The sequence below is a fragment of the Trachypithecus francoisi genome, unplaced genomic scaffold, assembly GCF_009764315.1.
Source record: "Trachypithecus francoisi isolate TF-2019V2 unplaced genomic scaffold, Tfra_2.0 Lachesis_group0, whole genome shotgun sequence".
In the NCBI taxonomy this organism is placed as follows: Eukaryota; Metazoa; Chordata; class Mammalia; order Primates; family Cercopithecidae; genus Trachypithecus; species Trachypithecus francoisi.
The window spans coordinates 150,943,841-150,964,047 of NW_022681453.1; the positions used below are offsets into that span (position 1 = coordinate 150,943,841).

Consider the following 20,207-nt stretch of genomic DNA (forward strand, 5'->3'; position numbering starts at 1 on the left):
GGAGGTCGAGACCAGCCTAACCAATGTGGAGAAACACCATCTCTACTAAAAATACAAAATTAGCTGGGCCTGGTGGCACATGCCTGTAATCCCAGCTACTCCAGAGGCTGAAGCAGGAGAATCGCTTCAACCCGGGAGGCGGAGGTTGTGGTGAGCTGAGATCATGCCGCTGCACTCCAGCCTGGGAAACAAGAATGAAACTCTGCCTCAAAAAAATAAATAAATAAAAGAAGTTGCCACTGAACTTTCATCTGAAGAAAGATGAGAATTTTCAGATTGAAAGGGTTCATCAAGTTCCAAACAAGATTTAAAAAAAAACAACCCTCATCTAGACACATCCTGCTAACATTTCCTGACTCCAAGGATAAAAAGAAAATCTTAAAAGCTTCCAGAAAAAAAAAAAATCAGATTATCAAAATGGAACAAAAATCCGGCTTTTTTAAAGCAGCACTGGGCTCTGGAAGACAATCATGCGATGTATTTAATCATCCAATGAAAAAATCATTTTCTACCTAACATTTTATGCCCTGGCAAATATTAGAGTAAAACTGAGACATTTCCAGGCAAATGAGTAACAAAGGATTTATCACCTACATCCTCCATATGAAAGAACTAAGCAAGCAAAATTAAGTGAAATAAAATACATATTATGTAAATCAAAGAGTGGCCATTGAATATGATCTCCTAGAAGTGAAGGAAACTGGGAGAATTAAGGGAAAATGCGTTAGGTTGCCATGCTTGAAAAATTTCTCTTTAACAAGCAAAAACATATTTTAAAAAAAGGATTAAATCTCTATTACAAGGCTCAAATCATAGTTGGCTCCACAGTAGCCAATACCTACATAATGGCATCATTGCAAATACTGTTAACAGGTTTTCAGCTTTTAGAATTAATCTAAAGATAAGATGATGGCCTTGGTTATAATTACATAAATGGAATGCAGTTGTGGTAAACCATGGCATTGTAAATATACCAACCATAAATTGAGGGTGGAGAAGAGGTCAAAAAGAGAGACAGAAGAGATGAAAGGAAGAGTGGGTTGGTAATCTACAGGAATTCCCCCAGCTGACAGTCCCTAAAAGAATTAAGCAAAATAACAGGCAACAGAGCAGTAGTATGTAGTGAGCTAACATCTTTCTTGATTGAGAAAAGTAAAAGGGTTCTACTTAAAGTTGATAAATCATGAAGTAGAGGTACAAGCATGTTATATCAATTTAGGACAGCAAGCACCAGAAAAATTCAGGACAAAATCTACAATCAGCGGCTGCCTCTGGGGGCCCTGCTATAAAAGTTGAGAGCACAGATTTTTAATTTCCATTTTTCATGTTTTGATATGTTTGAAACTTATCTTACCATAAGTACATATTTCTTATGAAATTTTTTAAAAGTAAAAAAATGAATTTTTAGTATTGTAGTCTTCACCAATTCTTTTCAGATGCAGTTGATAGGAACTCACTGAACTGAATAGCTTCATTGCCTTCACCAGATTGCAAAACCCACTTATCTTTAAAGAACCTTCTTTAGCTGGATGTGAGAGATCAAAATAAAGTCTCAGATATTTCTTTTTCTTTTTTCTTAAGAGAAAAAAAAAATGAGAAGCTGTGTGAGAACTCTAAAATATATACACAATTAGCACAGGTAGACTACAAGCATAAGCCTCCAAAACAATGACTGTTGCCCCCAATAGTTCATGCCACTACTAAGGAAAAACATGTGCAGTGCTTTATCCTCTTTCTCTTTTCTGAGTGCTAGGCTCTTCAGGTGCTCAGTGATGATAATACTGATTATCATTAATGATGATGATGATTGGGATTGAATGAGAAACTGGAGAGCAGAGAGAAGTCCTAAGGAAATTCTAAACCCCTGTGGCTTCTAGGATCTTAACGACACGAAATGTCCCCAAGGCCCTTTCCATGTTTATTTTGATAAAATCATTGGAAACTGTGTCTCTCCTGATATCTCCACTATAACCCTGGCATCTTCATAGAGCAGGAAAAATAAAAATGAGTTGTCTTGGCCAGGTGCGGTGGCTCACACCTGTAATCCCAATACTTTGGGAGGCTGAGGCAGGAGGATTGCTTGAGGCCAGGAATTTGAGACCAGCCTGGGCAACACAGAGAGACTCTGTCTCTACAAAAAGCTTTTTAAAAATTATCCAGGAGTGGTGGTACATGCCTGTGGTCCTAGCTACTCATGAGGCAGAGGTGGGAGGATTGCTTGAGCCCAGGAGGTTAAGGCTGCAGTGAACCGTGATTAGGTCACTGCACTCCAGCCTGGGCAACAGAACAAGACCCTGTCTCAAAAAAAGAAATGAGTTGTCTTGCTATTTGTAGTGAGTTTCTATAATTTTGTGTTGCTTCAGCGTCCATTTTGAATACAGCTTTAAGCAATTTCCCATACCAGAAGCAGGGCTTAGTCACTGTCCCAGTTCTCTGTCTCCTCCCATTTCCTCAATGTGGTCAGTTCAGATATCTGCCTCATACAACCCCCTCCTGGTGACCGCCTCCCCGTGGGACAGCTAAATACAACCTACTTGACTGGCTCCACTAATCAGACACAATACATGCACTGCGGAGATACGCCCCAGTGGCCACCTCTCAGGCACAGCAGGACTCGAGGGAACTCGTGCCTGCCTGCTCTGAACCCACCAATTGGAACTCCCACCTAGGTAATGCCCTGGACCCCCAAAAAAGACACAGGCCCGCAGGTCACCCGCACTCTTTCGCTCCCCGCCCGCCGGTGGGCTTCCCATGTCCCAGATGGCTCCCCACTTCCTATGGGTCCTGAGAGGTGCGCCGCCCTCTTCTCTGGGCTGTGGAATGCTCCGCTTCTATTAACTCACGTGTTTTGTTGAGAGGCCTCCTCTGTGTCTCCCCTGTCGGATGTACCTGAACCTAACTTCTTTCCTCGTCAGGGCTCTGCTACAGAGTGGCTGTCTTGGTAGGAATGAACTGAACACAGATGGGACAGGAGCAATGAAGGCGTCTGCCAGGATAAACCTGTGTATGAGACGCCTGGGGCATGGTCAGACACTTAAACATTAGGCAGTCAGCCGGGATAAAAAAAGATTCCACGGGCCAGGCTCGGTGGCTCACCACTGTAATCCCAGCACTTTGGGAGGCCGAGGCGGGCGGATCACCAGGTCAGGAGATCAAGACCATCCTGGCTAACACGGTGAAACCCCGTCTCTACTACAAATACACAAAAAATTAGCTGGGAGTGGTGGCGGGCGCTTGTAGTCCCAGCTACTCCGGAGGCTGGGGCAGGAGAATGGCGTGAACCCGGGAGGTGGAGCTTGCAGTGAGCCGAGATCGCGCCACTGCACTCCAGCTTGGGCGACAGAACGACAGGACAAGACTCCGTCTGAAACAAAACAAAACAAAATATTGCATACAAGACACCCCATCAACACCCACGGGGAGCCCCATGGGGCAGGGCAAGGGTTTACAGCCACTCCGATGGCTATCAAAGAGTGTAGCTCACCTCTCCACTCTTTGTGTCCAGGCGGGCCTTGTCTGCTGCTTTGACCAAGAGAATGCAGTGGAAGTGAAGTTGTGCAGCCTCAGAGCCTACACTTTCAAGGGCCTTGTAGTGTCCAACCTCATCCCCTCAGAACACCTGTGGCCACCATGGGAGGAAGAAGCCCAGGATGAAAGACCATGGGGAGGGAGAGAGTCCCAGGTGTCCTAGATGAGCCCACCCCTGGAAGACCCACCTGTCAAGGTCACACAGGCAAGACCCGCTAACAACAACCCAGTCAACCAGCAGGATTGTGAAATCATAAACCAGTGTTGCTTTAAGCCACTAAGGTGTGGGGTGGTTTGTTAGCAGCCATAAATAAGTGACACAGAGCTTGGATAACACAGCCCACTAATTGTATAGCTGAGGAACTAGAGGTAAAGTGATTTATTAGGTCCTTAAAGGCAGAATTAAGATAGAGCCCCACAGGCCAGGACAGTGGCTCACGCTTGTAATCTCAACACTTTGGGCAGCTGAGGTGGGCGGATCACCTGAGGTCAGGAGTTCGAGACCAGCCTGGCCAACATGGTAAAACCCCGTCTCTACTACAAATATAAAAAATTAACCAGGCATGGTGGTGGGTGCCTGTAGTCCCAGCTACTCGGGAGGCTGAGGCAGGAGAATCACTTGAACCTGGGAGGTGGAGGTTGCAGTGAGCCAAGATCATGCCACTGCACTCTAGCCTGGGCGACAGAGCAAGACTCCCTCTCAAAAAAAAAAGAAAGAAAGAAAAGATAAAGCCCCACAATAAAACCAGTGGCTTCTTTAGCACAGACATTGTTCTGGGGTCTTGATATAGACAGAACAATATCTGTGCTAAAGAAGCCACTGGGTATTGTGGGGTTTGCATCCACTGTGCCCTGGAAGGATGGGCAGCTGGCTTAGGGAGCAGAGCCAAGTAGGTGGGGGAGAATGGGGAGAGTTCTAGCTTGAAGCCACAGGGTCAGACCCTCCCCATTCCCTGACTTGGCAAAGTACCAAGGAGACCTCCAGGTTAGTGTATGGTGGGCGGCGGTGAGGAGCGACAGGGAAAGAGCCTGCCTAAACATGCTGGGGGCTCCTCTACCTTGTCTGTGGCCTGAGCTTAAAGATTGACAAATGGAAGAAACATCAGAGAGAAGCCTGAGGGCTCCCTCCTGATGGCCTGAGCTTCAGATGAGAGGCTGCAGAATGGAGGTGATGCTCCACAGCCATCCCCTTGTTGAGGGCAGGGTGGCCTCCAAAGCCTCACACCTGCCATAACCACCACGCTGGGCCGCTCAGCCAGCAAAGCCAGACAGGCCTGAGGTGGGGGAAGGGGGGTGGTTAAGGGACACTCAATGATACAGGAAGGAAATGGGGAAGGAAGAAGGGAAAAGGGAGAAAGAAAAGAAACCCAGGGAGGGCTCCTGAAGCACCCCTCCTCCCCTGGTCGATCTGCTTTATGCCCACCAGCCAAGGAGGAGGAGGAGGAAGGGTCATCTGCAGGGCTCAGAGCTTCCATCCCTTTCTCTCCAGTCCGTGCCTGGTCCCTCTTTCTGGGCCATGGCAGGAGGCTCCCCCTCAGCTCTGACCACCCCAACCACTCATCTCTCACCGTGTCCCACGATGGTAGAGGGAACTCCTCAACACTCAGATCGAGCGCTCCCTCTCTTACAAAAATGTGACGTCCTCATGGCCTCTGCAAGCTATTAGAACAGCACATTTGAGATTGCTTCTCCCCCATAGCCAGGGACACCTGTACTATCACGTAGTGTTTTTCTTTTAAATGACTCACATTTTGACTTAAATAAATGTATTGAAGTCATTCTAAGCAATAATACCCATGACATTGTGGGTTTGATGTGCTGTTTATAGTTTTTTGGAATGTGCATTAAAATAATTACATAACTGAAAAATGTAAATGTTCCTTGTGTGCCACCTAAAACCATCCCACTGACTGTATTTCACTCTGAAACCGTATTGAAAGCACACCAGTCAGAATACTTGGGTTGCAAGAAACAGGAACTGAGTCTCTGATTATCGTAAGTAAAGAAAGATGTTATAGGAGGCTGAGGGGGGCAGGGGAAGGCTGGTAGCTCACAGGAGAAGGAAGAAGGCAGAAGGTCCAAGCTCACAAAGGACAGGACCAGTAGGTCTGCCCAGGGGTCGAGGGGCCTCAGAGACTGGACTCCAGCCCACGAGGTGCAGGAACTGGATGAATGACAGCCGGGCATTTTCTGTCTCTACATCACTCTATGATTTAAATTTCAGTGAGGGAATTCCCATCAGCCTGCTTGGATCCCATGCCCACCCCTTGGGTGCGATTATGGAATGGTTACTGCACCATCAAAAAACTGCTGTTACCGTGAGAGGACTCTTGTTTCCTCTTTACTGAAAATGGGCTCTGTAACAACGTTCACGGGTAGAACAGTTCACAACTTCACATGTAAGGTGGACATAATTTTGTGTCTTGGGCAGATTTGGTTTTTTTCGGGGGATTTTTATGTTCATTTATTTCATGTTAGAACTTTATAGAAGGAAGGGTGAGCAATAGAGGAAATTAATAGCATTATAATTGTCTAGCTTTTAAAAGCAAATTCAATTTAAATACATGAGAAATGCTGTCATCATCACAATCTACTGATTACCTGAACCCCAAAAATATTCCTTCTGGCTCACATTCTAAAACCAGTTGGACTCCTCCTGGTTTAACTCAAAAGCTCAGAGCCAAATTTTGGCCCACTGATGGTAAGTGAGTGGATTTTTAGCCTTATTCCAATTTTATATATCCATACTTGTTTTTTATTTTTTGCATCACTACTTCCGAAACTCTACCCACTTTCTCTTATGCAATGTTTTTTGCTTTTGGAATTTTAATTAAATACGATGCAAAACAAGTTGGGCAATGTAGTGATGATGATGATGGTGGTGAAGATGATAATTTGCCTGCACAGACCCAACAGGATGAAATGGGTCAGTTTTGGTCAAAGCTCCATTCGAGTCAATAGGTGTCAAGTACTCCCACATTTCACAGGTTGGTATAGACCCCTCACACAAGACTTGCAAAAGAAGAGATCAGGAATTTCAATCAGCCCAATACCACCTTAAGGGTATTAAAGAGCTGAGGTTGAGGAAAGCGAGTGTTGAGATGTGAATGTTTTCCTCTCCCTCCTTCTATGAGGAGAAGAGAGCACTTGTAGGGCGTTGAGGGGCAAGAGAAGAAAATATGTGGGTTTTTTTGTTTTTGAGACAGGGTCTTACTCTGTCACCCAGGTTGGAGTGCAGTAGCACGATCTTGGCTCACTGCAGTCTTGACCTCCTGGGCTCAAGTGATCCTTCTTCCTCAGCTTCCCAAGTAGCTGGAACTAGAGGCACATACCACCGTGCCCGGCTAATTTTTTAAAATTTTTTCTAGACAAGGGGTCACACTAGGTTGCCCAGGTTGGTCTCAAACTCCTAAGCTCAAGTGATCCTCCAGCCTCAGCCTCCCAAAGTGAAAATACGTGGAGTTTTTTGTTTGTTTGTTTGTTTTTATGAGTCCTCAGGATTCCTACTCTTTCAATACAGCAGTTCCACAAACTCACATCTTAACAAACAGATCTTAATGATCACAGAAACCAATTCTTCACACAACACCGGTCACTGGGTTCGCAGATGCAAGTCTACATGATTTCCACAAGAAAGCCTATCACTGAACTAACGGAAGCATTTACTTGAGAATGGACCGTAGAATTGTTCTAACTTTAGCAAATTCCACTCCAGCCAGAAGCCTGGACTCCCCCTAGGCGTCTTTGGATTTTGTTGTCTTGATCTGCAAGCTTTCCAAGTTTTCCCTTGTTTCGCATTTGGCTAACCCTGGTCTTTTGAGGCACTAAGGACTGGAGAGCTGCTTCCCCTTTCTCATAAAATGTGCTGACAGAGGCCATGGCCCAGTGGCTGTCAGGTTAAGTGTGGAGTTTGAATATAGAATGGATAAGGAAGAAAATAGAATATAGAATGGTCGTGGGCCCAGGCAGCAGGGAAATCCAACATGTGAACATTAGGAAAGTGTGAAATACCTTGACTAGATTATCAAGCCAGAAATCAAGTGGTGAGGTCCTTGCCTGACTTCTTTATAGGCAGGGAGGTTAAACAGCCCTGCTCCTCCGTGAAATGTGGTAGCTAAATGCAGCGCTCTCATGGGGAACCAACCCACTTTACCTAATTGCTAAACACTTCAAGATTGGGTCTTTATACATCTCCTTAATGATAGGTTGTAATGAACGTTCAATACATTCTAACTGATGTGGTAGGAAGAACGGGATTGTGCAATTTAAAGCAAGTGGTACAAAATTCTACCAGATCAATGCACTCTCAGTTAAATGTTTTTATTATAATTACAGAAAAACTAACAGATTAAAATAATTGGTTCAAAATAAGAAACTGTTTCTTAGTTTCCTGAGGTTATGGCTTTTAGAACATTATCTTTTCTGAAAATCAAAACACAGCAAATGAGATTTTTTTTCTTCCATTGTTTAATTATTTTTCCTTCACCTCTGGGATTGTGCCTGACAACTAGAAAATAAGAGATCAAGGTATACTAGGGTTCCTTATTAATTCTACACACCAACATTTTCCAAATAATCCTGTGTAATATACAGCTGACCATAAATATTTTAGTCTGAGAAATGTATATAATGTTAAATTTATGACTTGGGGATAAGCTGACTCTCCACTCCTTATGCTTTTATTTCCCAGAAATTCCTAAAGATAGATGTTGCAGAAGGATTTTTTAGAAATAAATTTTTGTTAATAAGTTATCAACCCAAGAAATAAATGGGCAAAAGATTTGAGCATATATCAGTAACCAAATCAGTTTCCCATATTTGGAAATTTCCCCAATAGGAGAGCAGAGTCCACATTCCACTGGAGATGCCAAAGAGGAGCCAACACTGCATTCCTGGACCCCTCTGTGCCCCGGGCCAGCTTGTGCCCTCCATCTGGCTAGTCAGCCATTCAGGGACAGAGGCAGATGAGAATCTGGTCTGAGAGTGGCAGCAGTGGTAGCGGAGCATCCTTGCTGCAGTGCCTCTGCTTCCGCCATTCTCCAAGCCTTGCTCGCCTGCCCTCCTGACAATTCCCAGAGCTACCGGGCGATTATCCTTCTCTCAGTCAGCATGAGACAGTTTCTGTTGCATGCAATGAAGAACTCTGATTCGGACAGCACTAAACTGTGATTCATACAGTGGAGAGAGACTGTGCTTAGACAAGATGCCAGGCCTTGAATGTGCCCCATTTTCCCAATTAAAATATGGAGCTGCTAACACTAGTTTTATTTCACTGAATTCTTGGAAAAAAAAAAAAAAAACCTGTAAAAATGCAAAATCCTTTGGAATTGTTAAGTGACATGGACAAAAAACAAAGATGTGTACATGTTTTTGAACCAGTTTATTTTACTAAAAGAAATGCACATTTCAAAGCCAGAGAAGAAAAACAAAAAAAAAGATTTCATGCAGAAATGCTGTTCCATGTCCATGTTCCAGTTTCTCCATGCAGTAGGTGGGAATCCAGCCTACACAACAGCCTGCTTGAATTTCTCTGCTCCTGGGAGCCACCTGGGAGCAGAAAATAGTTTATTCACAAACCCAACAATGCCATCTAAAGTTTAGAAAAGCATTCCACTTAACCATAATTTCACCTGTGTGTCACAACTTCGGTGAGCTTCCCTGCCCTGTATTGAAGCCACTGAGATAAATACAGGGCCCTGGTCTCAAGAATTCATCTGTGCAAGTTGTTTTCTTCTCACCACCTGCAACCTTCAATCGTAGCATCTGAGGTAGAGGTGAGGGACATGGTGATCATGTCACAAAGAATGATCTCAGAAGGAGGAAAAGTAGCAGACCCAAGGAAACCCAACGTCAGAGGCCCGTTCTTGAAAGAAAAGATCACTTAAAGAGGGAAAATTTTAAAAAGAAATAAGTGCAGTGTATCTGGAGAATATTCCTTTATTATGACTCTCATTTTAAGGCTGGGCAACATACTGAGACTCTATTTCTACAAAAAAAAAAAAAAAAAAAAACACAACTATTCCAATTAGCCAGGCATGGTGGCACACAACTGCAGTCCCAGTGACTTGGGAGGCTGAGGAGGAGATCGCTTGAGCCCAGGAGGACAAAACTGCAGTGAGCCATGATTGCACCATTGTCCTCCAACCTGGGTGACAGATTGAGACTCTGTCTTAAAAAAAAAAAAAAGACTTTCTTTTTAATCTTACAAGGTTGAGAAGATGCCCACAAACTTTAGAGAATATCACATACTTTCATTTGCAAATCTGTCCAACAGTATCATGTCCCCTTTCACTGCAAATGTGTTGGAGAAGATGAACAAGAGATTGCCAATGGGCTGACACCAAGGAGAAGGAAAAGAGCCCTCAGAGGCTCTGGGGCATTTGACCCAACAAGCTGCTCTGACCAGTTAATGTTTTCCTGCTGGTGTTAATGACTTGGAAAGTCCATTCTATCCATGCAGCCTTTTCATCAGTTATGATACCCTGAATTCATCTTCTTTTCACACCTGCAGCTTAAAGAAAATTCTGTGAATCAGTCTGTCACCCACCTGCCTGCACATATTTCCAACAGGCACAGGTGTGGCTGCAGCCAGCCAGTCTATAGCAAACCCAGAGATTCCTCTTAGGGGAAAGTGCTACTGAGAGAATATCAAAATCTGGGCACATGTAAGGGAGACCTGCAGACCTCTGTCTCTATGAACCAGGCACCTCTTATGGGGAACAGAGAGCAGGGAAAAGAAGACTGTTCTCCAGCCTGCAGGCTGAGTTTGTCCATACTCCCACACACCTGGAGGGAGTGCCCTGGTTCAGATGAACTCAGGAAGTGCTTGTAGAATTCCAAGGAAAGAAGATAGGCAGTGAGGAGGGTCCAGCTCTGACCTCTCCCCGCAGCACAGAAGTGTCCAGGCAGAAATGGCTCCCCTTCAGGACTGTCAGGGGCCTGTGGTGCCCCGGCTCCCAGGGTAGGGAAGTTGGGCACCCCAGGTTTGCCCTCAGCTTGCCATGCCCTTCACCCACGGCACAGGGAAAGGCCTCCACTCAACCAGAGATGGGCACTTCCTTTGCACAGTTTCTAAATGTGTGCGGCTGGGTGCAGTGGCTCACACCTGTAATCCCAGCACTTTGGGAGGCTGAGGTGGGTGGTCAGGAGTTTGAGACTAGCCTGGCCAACATGGCAAAACCCCACCTCTACTAAAAATACAAAAAAAAAAAAAAAAGAATAGCCAGGCATGGTGGCGCGCACCTGTAGTCCAACCTATTTGGGAGGCTGAGGCACAAGAATCGCTTGAACCCAGGTGACAGAGGTTGCAGTGAGCCGAGATTGTGCCACTGCACTCCAGCCTGGGTGACAGAGCGAGACTCCATCTCAATTAAAAAATAAACATAAAAAATAAACAAAAATAAATAAATAAATGTGTGCAACCCCCTGAGCTTCAGCCACTGCAAGTTCAAATGGCATCTGCTCTGCCTAGCTAGTGGGGAAGTGGTGGGGGATGGTGCAGATCTTGGCTCACCCCCCCACACCCAGTGTGGCTCTGTAATTTCTATTCTATACAGTGCATTCATAACTCATTCTACTGGGCCAAAGCACGAAGAACTAACTCTTCAGAGAGTTTCTACAATTTGCGTTAGCATTTTTCAAAATTATTCCTAGATGAGACACAACTTTATTACCATCTCTAGCTGCCCTTTAGAATTCTAATATTCTCATATTCAGTGCATCCCATGAGGCCCCTTTCCTGACAAAGATATTTACCTTAGAAGTGTGTAACTTCCAGGAGTCTAAAATATGATCATAAAGCTATTAGCTAACACGGCGGCTTTTAGCTTCTTGAAAGCAGAATTCACATCATTAATAAGTCTTTTAGAATATTCGTCTTTGCATGGCTTTTCTTTATCCCCTTATGTGGGGAGAACCTATAGACTATATCATGTGTCCACCAGGGGACCCACAGAAATGAGGCCTAAGTGACATTTTATTAGCCCCGTAGATTACGTTCATGATGCAGGGGGAGAAAGAGCAAGTTAACAGTCTCAGGAGACTTGTAATGGTCCAAAGCTTTTCCTTCACACGCCTTGGCCTGGGCAAGAGAAAAGTCAGGCTCCTTAGTGTCTTCTTGTAGGGCTCACTTCTGCCTTGAGAGGCCAGAAGACTGTTGCTCTTCTAGAAACCAACCCTGAGAGGTCCCTCTTGGATTCAGGGTTGGTCTAGACAGTGGCTCTGAAGCTTGAGTGCCTGTCAGAATCATCCAGAGGGCTTGCTTGTGGAAACACAGATTGCTGGGCCCTGCCAGAATTTCTGGTTCTGTAGGTCTGTGGGCCTGAGAATCTGCATTTCTAACCAGTTTCTGGGGATGCTGATGCCACTGGCTTGGGGACCTCACTCCAGAACCACTGGGGCACTGTTTCAGGACCCTCTAAGGTAGCCAATATACAAAGGTTCCTACTGGCCCCCGAGTCCAGCTGCTCATTGGGTCTATGGCCCTCAGCCCCCAGCTGGGTGCACTGAGCGCCCCCTCCTTAGGAGCCCAACTTTCCCAAGACCTCAAGCCAACTGTGGTCCATGTGGCTCCTCCCTCACCACAAGGACAAGAACTCATTGGCCCTACCCCGGTTTTCCTCCTGCGGAGATCAGCGATGTAATTTGTGAGACCCAGTGTAAAATGAAAACGTGGGGCCTCTCTTTGTAAAAATAAGAATTTCAATACAGTGACAGTGGAGCATTAGATCAAGCATGGCCCTTCTCCCCAGGGCCTGGCCCCTGGGCCCCTGCCATTCAGAGCAGTGAGTTCTGATTCTTTCTGGGCCCCAGCCTCCCGTCTCCCTCAGGTTTTCAAACAAGCATCCATCCTCCCTCTGCTCCAAGCCCCTCCTTGACTCTACAACTTCTGCCCCTCAAGAAAGGGGCATTGGTATGATAGTTGAGGAGGAAATGTTAAATAGCTGTTAAAATTGTAAAATGTTCCTACTCTTTTATGCAGCAATTTCACTCCAAGAGATTTATTCTTCTGTGGATAGAGTCCCCGAGGTGCTCTCCCAGTGCTCAAAGCCTATTCACTGTTATGGTGCTTGTAATAAAAAAAAATAAAAATAACAACAGCTTAAATGTCTCTCAATAGTAATTAAAGAATGAGGCAGATTTATAGGTAATGATCAGGAAGTATACCCAAGATCTCATAAGTATCAAAGGCAAGTTGAAAACGTTGAGGCGGGTGGGCGTGTGTGTATGAGTACGTGAATAGAAAAAAAATTCAGGAAACCTGAACAAAAAATTGTTAGCCATTGCCACTGGGAATTTTCGCTTTACAGTTTATGCACTCTACATTTTAAACATTCTTATTACCTCATATTATTTCTGAGTATGTATAGAATTGAAAAATACTTCAGACCTTAACCAAAGCTGTTTTCCTCCAGAAACATCGACCCCCAGTGAGGGCTGCCCCAAACCCCTGCCCTGTTCCTCCAGTCCTTCCCCTCTTAAACCATCATGGTCTCATTCCTGCCATTTTCCACCCCCACTACCGCAGAGCCTCTCGGGTACCTGATCTAAGACTGACTGCAGATGAATTTGTTGCATCTAAAATATGTTGTTCTCCCCAGAAATCGGCTCCATGAAAACCTAATTTAAAAATAGAAAGGAGGAGAAACATTTATGAAATTTCTTTTAGATCTATTGCCTTATTAATTTTTTCACTCTGAGGTAGCAGATGTATTCTTACTTTCACATTTGGACTTTGGATATGGACTGGGATGCCTACCCGACACCTCAAAGGCAAAGGGTTCCAAGGGAGACTCCAAGCCTAATCTTTATCTTGACTAAACAGCGGCTTAACACGGAGGCTTATTCTCCACTGAACGAGGCCCAGTGTCTATGTTCCTCAGTGGTATTTTTAAATTCTACACATACTTAATAAGAGATAATAAGAATGTTAAAAATTTAGAGTGTATAAACTATAAAGTGAAAATTTCCGGTTGTGAATGACGAGTCTTCTGCTTGGTCATCCAGGGCCCCAGACGCCAACATTTTTTTTTTTTTTTTTTTGGCTCTGCTTCCCCTCTGGGTCCTCAGCACAGAGAAAAGGAAAGACAAGGGAGATCTTGTGGGCCAGGCCTGAAAAGACATCCTCATTCCTCTGGCCAGACTGGCAACAGTGGTGTAATCGACAAAATAAGGGCTCTCAAAAATGTCCATGTCCTCATCCCCATGTGAACCTGTGAGCATGTTGCCTTAAGTACCAAAGAGACTTTGCAGGAGTGATTAAGGTCAGAGTCTTTGTCAGGCCTCTGAGCCCAAGCTAAGCCATCATATCCCCAGTGAACTGCAGGTATACATCCAGATGGCCTGAAGCAAGTGAAGAATCACAAAAGAAGTGAAAATGGCCGGTTCCTGTCTTAACTGATGACATTCCACCATTGTGATTTGTTTCTGCCCCATCTTAACTGAGCGATTAACCTTGTGAAATTCCTTCTCCTGGCTCAGAAGCTCCCCCACTGAGCACCTTGTGACCCGCCCCCCCCCCCCCCCCCCCCCCCCCCGCCCCTGTGCGCAAGAGAACAACCCCCCTTTGACTGTAATTTTCCACTACCCACCCAAATCCTGTAAAACGGCTCCACCCCTATCTCCCTTAGCTGACTCTTTTCGGACTCAGCCTGCCTGTACCCAGGTGATTAAAAAGCTTTATTGCTCACACAAAGCTTGTTTAGTGGTCTCTTCACACAAACGCGCATGACACTCTCAATATGAGATGATCCTGGGTTATACAGGTGGGCAGAGGGCCAAAACAAAACAAAAACAAGGAAACGTGAAGATAGAAACAGGCTGGAGTTGTGCGGGGGTGGGGGCCCCCACAGAGCTCCTAAGATGTTGGCCAGGGGCTTCCAAGATGGTGGCAAGCCTCGTGTTCTCTGACCTGGGGTTCTTGGCCTCAGGGATTCCAAGGAATGGAATCTTGGGCCATGTGGTGAGTGTTACAGCGCTGTTAGGAGCCCTGGGTCACGGAAGAGAACCATGGAACCCAGTGACTAGTGTTCAGCTCGATTAGGACGAACCCAGGCACTTAGCCATGCAGGAACAATGGCAAGCGTTTAGCCCGATCGGGAGTGGCAATGGGCGCCGGCGCCTGGATGGATCAGGAGCACAGTGGACACCCTGCCATAAAGGGATGGGAGTCAGCTGCAGGTCTGGGATGGCGGCACAACGGTGGTGGATGTGGGGCAAAAGCTCAGCTCCAGCGGTAACAAACACGGACCAGAAGAGTGCAGTTGCAAGATTTAATACAGTGAAATAAAGTGAAAACAGACCTCTCATACAAAGGGGAGGGACCCAAAGGGGGTTGCCAGTACCGGTTCAAATGCCTCGGTTTCTATCCTGATCCTTGTCCCTCCCGCTGTCCTCTCAGGCAACAGATGATTGGCTATTTCTTTACCTCCTGTTTTTGCCTAATTAGCATTTTAGTGAGCTCTCTGATTGGTCAGGTGTAAGCTAAGTTGCAAGCCCCGTGTTTAAGGGTGGATGTGGTCATCTTCCCAGCTAGGCTTAGGGATTCTTCGTCGGCCTAGGAAATCCAGCTAGTCCTGTCTCTCAGAGTGACTGTCCTTCAAAGCAGAAGAAGGAGCTACACTCCAGGCAATGCAAGTGGCCTCTTGAAGGTGGAAATGGCAAAGAAAAGGATTCTCTCCTGAAGCCCCTGTGAGAAAGCAGCTCTGCCAGCACTTTCAGACTTCAGACCTCCAAGAAAACAAATGTATGTTCTTTCAAGCCACTAAGTTTGTTGTTGTTACAGCAGTCATAGGACAAGTGGTCCAGCCACGTGCCAAGGAGGAAAAGGCAACAGAATTTGGTAACTAACAGCAGCCTTTTCCTCCATGGATGACTCCACCCCAACCTCTCTGCTGCAGCCAGTTCTGTCACTTTCATCCTGGGATATTACTACCATTCTACCATATTACTACCTACGGCCTTTTATCTGGCCTGGCTTTGGCGCCCTCACACTGGTTTCACCTCACGCCAACGTCTTCCCCATTCTACACCAGCGTGGTTCTCCTAATTTATATGCCAGACCACATCATTCCTTTGCTTGAAAGTTCCTGTGGCTCTTACAGAAGAAAGTCCAAAATTCTTAGCTTGGCATTCCATGTCCTCTGTAATGTGGCTCCTGTCTGCCTTTCCTCAAGCATCATCTCTCCTGTGAGGGTGAAATGCTAGGGTGATAAGCGGAGTAGACGCCAGCAGATGGGGGTCAAAGGGACCTGGGTGGGTGCTAGCAGTCCCAGGACCTCTCTCTTTCCTTCCTCCCACTCAGCTTCACCTCAGACACCACCTCCTGTCGAGAGAGAGAAAGCCAGGCAAAGGCTTCCAGATGTGAGAAAGGATTTGAGAAAAGTTGCCTCATACACCAATAAACACAATCCAAAGGAGCTTGCTCAAAGTCTAGATCATTAAAAGTACAAGCCCAAATTGTTATTGATTCCAGTGGTTACCAAATTCCTTAGCATGCCAGGCTGGACAGTCATCATGCCCAGCAAGCTGCATTTGTTGATGTTCTTGGTGTGAAAACGAATTCACAGTACTCCCCAGTGGGGAAAATGTCTGGGATGTCCAAGAGAGAGACCAAGGAACTTTCAGATTCCAAGCCCCTGCTCATAGCTGATGAGCTGATGAGCACTGATGAACGAAACAAAGACACGGGCTCAGGGAAAACTGCAGGGGAGGCAGAGTCCTGTCCACTGTCACGCCCACCAGCCTTTCTCAGCCAGGCACTTCCTCCTCCAGTCCTAATACTCCCCAGGTATTGCCCCAGACTTTGAGCTGTGACTTGTACTCTGTGACCCCTCCTTTCCTAAGCCCTGTTCTTTCTAATTGACAAAGGACTGCAAGTCAGTTAATCATGTAATATTAGACTTACAGAATCTTAAAGTGCATGTTTTAAGTAATTTTTGGAAAAATTGTGGAAAAGGACAGAGTGTAGGGAGTAATAATCTGTAAAGTCTACTAACTTACTACTATCATTTTGATATATTCCATCTTAAACTTTATTCGTATGCATATTTTAACATATCACAAATACAATTTTGCAACCGGCTACATAGTCCTCCCAGGCATCATTTAATGACCTCTTAATATTCCTTGCAGTAAATTCTTAGCAATCTTACAAACGGCTCCCCATTTTTGGATGTTAGAGCTATGTCTAAAGTTTACAATTTGCAAATAAGCTCTGATGCCTGCCTCTTTTTCTATATCTTAAAAATTGTTTTCTGCCAGGTGCGGTGGCTCCTGCCTATAATCCTAGCACTTTGGGAGGCTGAGGCGGGAGGACTGCTTGAGCCCAGTAGTTCAAGACCAGCCTGGGCAACATAAGGAGACCCTGTCTCTACAAACAAACAAACAAACAAACAAAACAAGTACAAAAGTTAGCCGGGTGTGGTGGTACACGCCTGTAGTCCCAGCTACTCAGGATGCTGAGGTGGGAGAATCATCCCAGTCAGGGGAAGTCGAGGCTGCAGTGAGCCATGTATGCCACTGCACTTCAGCCTGGGCAAGAGTGTGAGACCCTGTCTCCAAAAAAAAAAAAAAAAAAAGTCCTTAGACCAGATTTCTAAAAGTAGAATTTCTGGGTCAAAGTGTATGAAAATACTTAAAGCATATTACATTTGGTCAAATTGCATTTAAAACATTGTACCAATTTAAAGTGCAATGCACAAAGGAAAAGAATATGTCATTGAAGTATTTTTTTATTTCACGTTAGTGCTTAACAATCATTTCAAATATGTTTGCTACTTTAATTAACAAGAGGAAAAAACAAAACAGTGTTTTGGAGTTGGAAGAACCTCAGATGCCTAGCAGTTCCCAAACATAGCTGCACATCAGGGTAACCTGAAGAGTCTTTTAATCTGAGTTCCCAAAAGCTCCTTGGAGAAATGGTTGCTTTAGGTGTGGAGTAAAAAATGTACAAGATGAGCCTGGAGAATTTGTCATTTCAGAAAACAAGCTATGAAAGAGTAATGTCACGTGCCAAAGGGACTTCAGGAGCCAACTTGAAGAGGCTCTCATTGGCCAAAGAGGGGAATTCTAAGGATAAAAATTGTGATGGATTGCCGGGCACGGTGGCTCACACCTATGTAATCCCAGTACTTTGGGAGGCCAAGGCGAGCGGATCACCTGAGGTTGGGAGTTCAAGACTAGCCTGACTGACACGGAGAAACGCCGTCTCTACTAAAAATACAAAATTAGTCGGGCATTGTGGTGCATGCCTGTAATCCCAGCTATTCGAGAGGCTGAGGCAGCAGAATCGCTTGAACCCAGGAGGCGGAGTTTGCAGTGAGCCAAGATTGCACCATTGCCCTCCAGCCTGGGCAACAAAAGTGAAACTCTGTCTCAAAAAAAAAAAAAAAAATTGTGATGGATTAAAGCACATCAAATACATTAAAATCCATGAGGTTATAATAATACTAAAAATAATAATAAAACTTTAGTGGTCACTTTAGAGAATGGTAATAATATCCCAGCATGAAAGTGATGTTGAAAACTGGAAAATAAAGGAAAAAAGCGTTGAGGCTGCCTTTCTTATATGAACTGTACTGTGGAGTAAGTCAATAGTAGGTGAGGAAGTTTCTCTGTATTATCTCAAGTAATAAGTGAAAAAGAAATGATAAATTTAGGAATCACCAGTTGTGACCCTAATGAATTGGCGAACTCAGGCAATGATGATCAATGGCTGCAAATGTCACAAAGAGACACAAGCAGACATTATGTGGCCCTGAAAGAAGTGCGCATCATCTGTAAAGTAGACGTGACAAAATTTTTGAACTAAATCTGATCAAACCTCTAGATTAAATTACTGATCTACAGAAAATAAACTTGGGGAGCGGGGTGGTGGGTGTAGTGTTCAGCAAAATCCAGACTGTGGGAAAGTCTCATGGACAAACCACTGAGTCTCTGTAACAAGTTTAAAGGGCAAAAATGAAACTGAGGAACATCAGTAGGTCAAAAGTCACTTAAGAGATATATTAACCAATCATAATGCATGAACTTCATTTGAAAGACTTCAAGCAAACTGAAAAAAAAAAAAAAAACTTGTAAGATAGTTGTGGATTTCAGAACACTGATAGGATTTTTGATGATATTAAGAAGCCACTGTTAATTTTTTTTCTGGTGTCTAATGGTACTTTTAAAGTCTATGTCTTGTACAGAAACATACAAAAATATGTACAATTAAAATTATGTATGGAATTTTAGCACAAATTAGAGTGGCTGTAAATGTCATGTTATACTAGTCTTTCTACTTTTGTATATGTTTGAATTTTCCATAATTAAAAGAAACTATACGTACATCAGGTCCTAGGCCCCACCCCAGACCTGCTGAACCAGAACCTCAGAGGTAGGGACTGAGTTCTGAGAGCATCCCATAAGATTCTGATGTAGCTGGTCAGTGGACTGGTGTCTGGGAAACAGTGATTTGACTCAAGGAAACTGGGATACAAGGACAATAAATTGCCCAAGCTCAGTCAGTTCATGCAAGAAGCCAAGTTGCCTGACTCTGATCCAGGGTTGTTCTCGAGATAATAGGCTGCCCTTTGAATGCAAATGCATTCGCTTCTGAATGTATTCCTGTTAGGTAACATGATGCTTTGACCCAGTTTAAATGCATGTGTCCAAAAAATGCCCTGGAAGTTGTCTAGGATCTTTCATCACCCTTGAAATCATAGTCTCATGGGGCTGCCTGATCCATGAAGACCTCAATGTCTACTACAGAAAGGGAGGGAGCCCTTTAGCTGCACCTGCACATGGGAACTCAAACGTAAAACTTCCAAACAAGATAATACATAGAGGTCACAAACCTTCCTCAGTTTTCCTCCAAAATTCAGAGTCCAGATATCACACCAGAAGGTAATAGGAACGTTCAGAAAGGAGGATGAAGATACAGAGGCTTTTGCTAAGAACAGGACATAAGAATTTCCAAGGTGAGGTGTAACCTTTGAGTCTGGGCTTCTCGTGATAACTGGCATGACCTGGGATGAAGGGCTGGGTTCATTCTTGGTCAAATGTAGGAAAATGACATAGGAGAGGTTTTGAGAAGCTGAGGAGGGAAAGGAGAGGAGGGAGGGCTAGGTGTTGTGGTTTTCTCATGATCAGTTTTTAATTAGTGAAAGTCTCTCTTCTTGACCTTTGGTGACGGAAGTAAAGGCTTAAGGGAGGTTCACTCCTAACCTGACCCTTGTTGGGAAAGGGGCACACCCACACCAAAAGCCCTGGCTCCTCCTTGGCCCAGAAGGTGGGAGGTGTCTCATCACCCATGAGGATAGGGGTGGGAAGCTTAGGAGAGGTATGATTCACAAGATAAGATTTAGAGGACAAGAACATTAAGGTCCAGTTTCGGATTAACTTCCAATGCAGGAGGATTCCAGCTCAAGAGTCATATAGGGGAGGAGAAGGTTCCCCGTGACCATATACCAGCAAACAAACCCTAACCTAGTAAAATTACACATAAAAACTGAAAACAGATGAAGATACCCAAAGACTTACATTTAAGTTTATATTATACAATTTCTCTTTTCTAAAAATAGCATAGAGACTTATTTTATTACAATAGCTTCATACTGGGAGTCTTTGGCCTTCTATCTTGGTTGTCAAAAGGAATCTATGATCTAGGGACAAGGCTGCCACACAGTATGGCATATGCA

General features: G+C 44.7%; 1 protein-coding gene across 2 annotated transcripts in view; it reads right to left on the reverse strand.

The window, feature by feature from the left end:
* Window positions 1-8,900: 8,900 nt before the first annotated feature.
* U2SURP (U2 snRNP associated SURP domain containing) overlaps window positions 8,901-20,207 on the reverse strand; it is a 77,024-nt gene continuing 65,717 nt past the window's right edge. Inside the window, exons 28-29 of one of the 2 annotated variants that reach the window (XR_004437306.1) lie at window positions 9,159-9,291; window positions 8,901-9,075 (exon numbers count right to left, since the gene is read on the reverse strand). Coding sequence is in view for 1 of the 2 variants with exons in the window: in XM_033212406.1 (XP_033068297.1) it covers window positions 9,279-9,291 (13 nt within the window). In the remaining variant the exon portion in view is untranslated. Of the gene's footprint in view, window positions 9,292-20,207 lie in introns of both variants that reach the window. The other variant, XM_033212406.1, reaches the window with a different exon arrangement.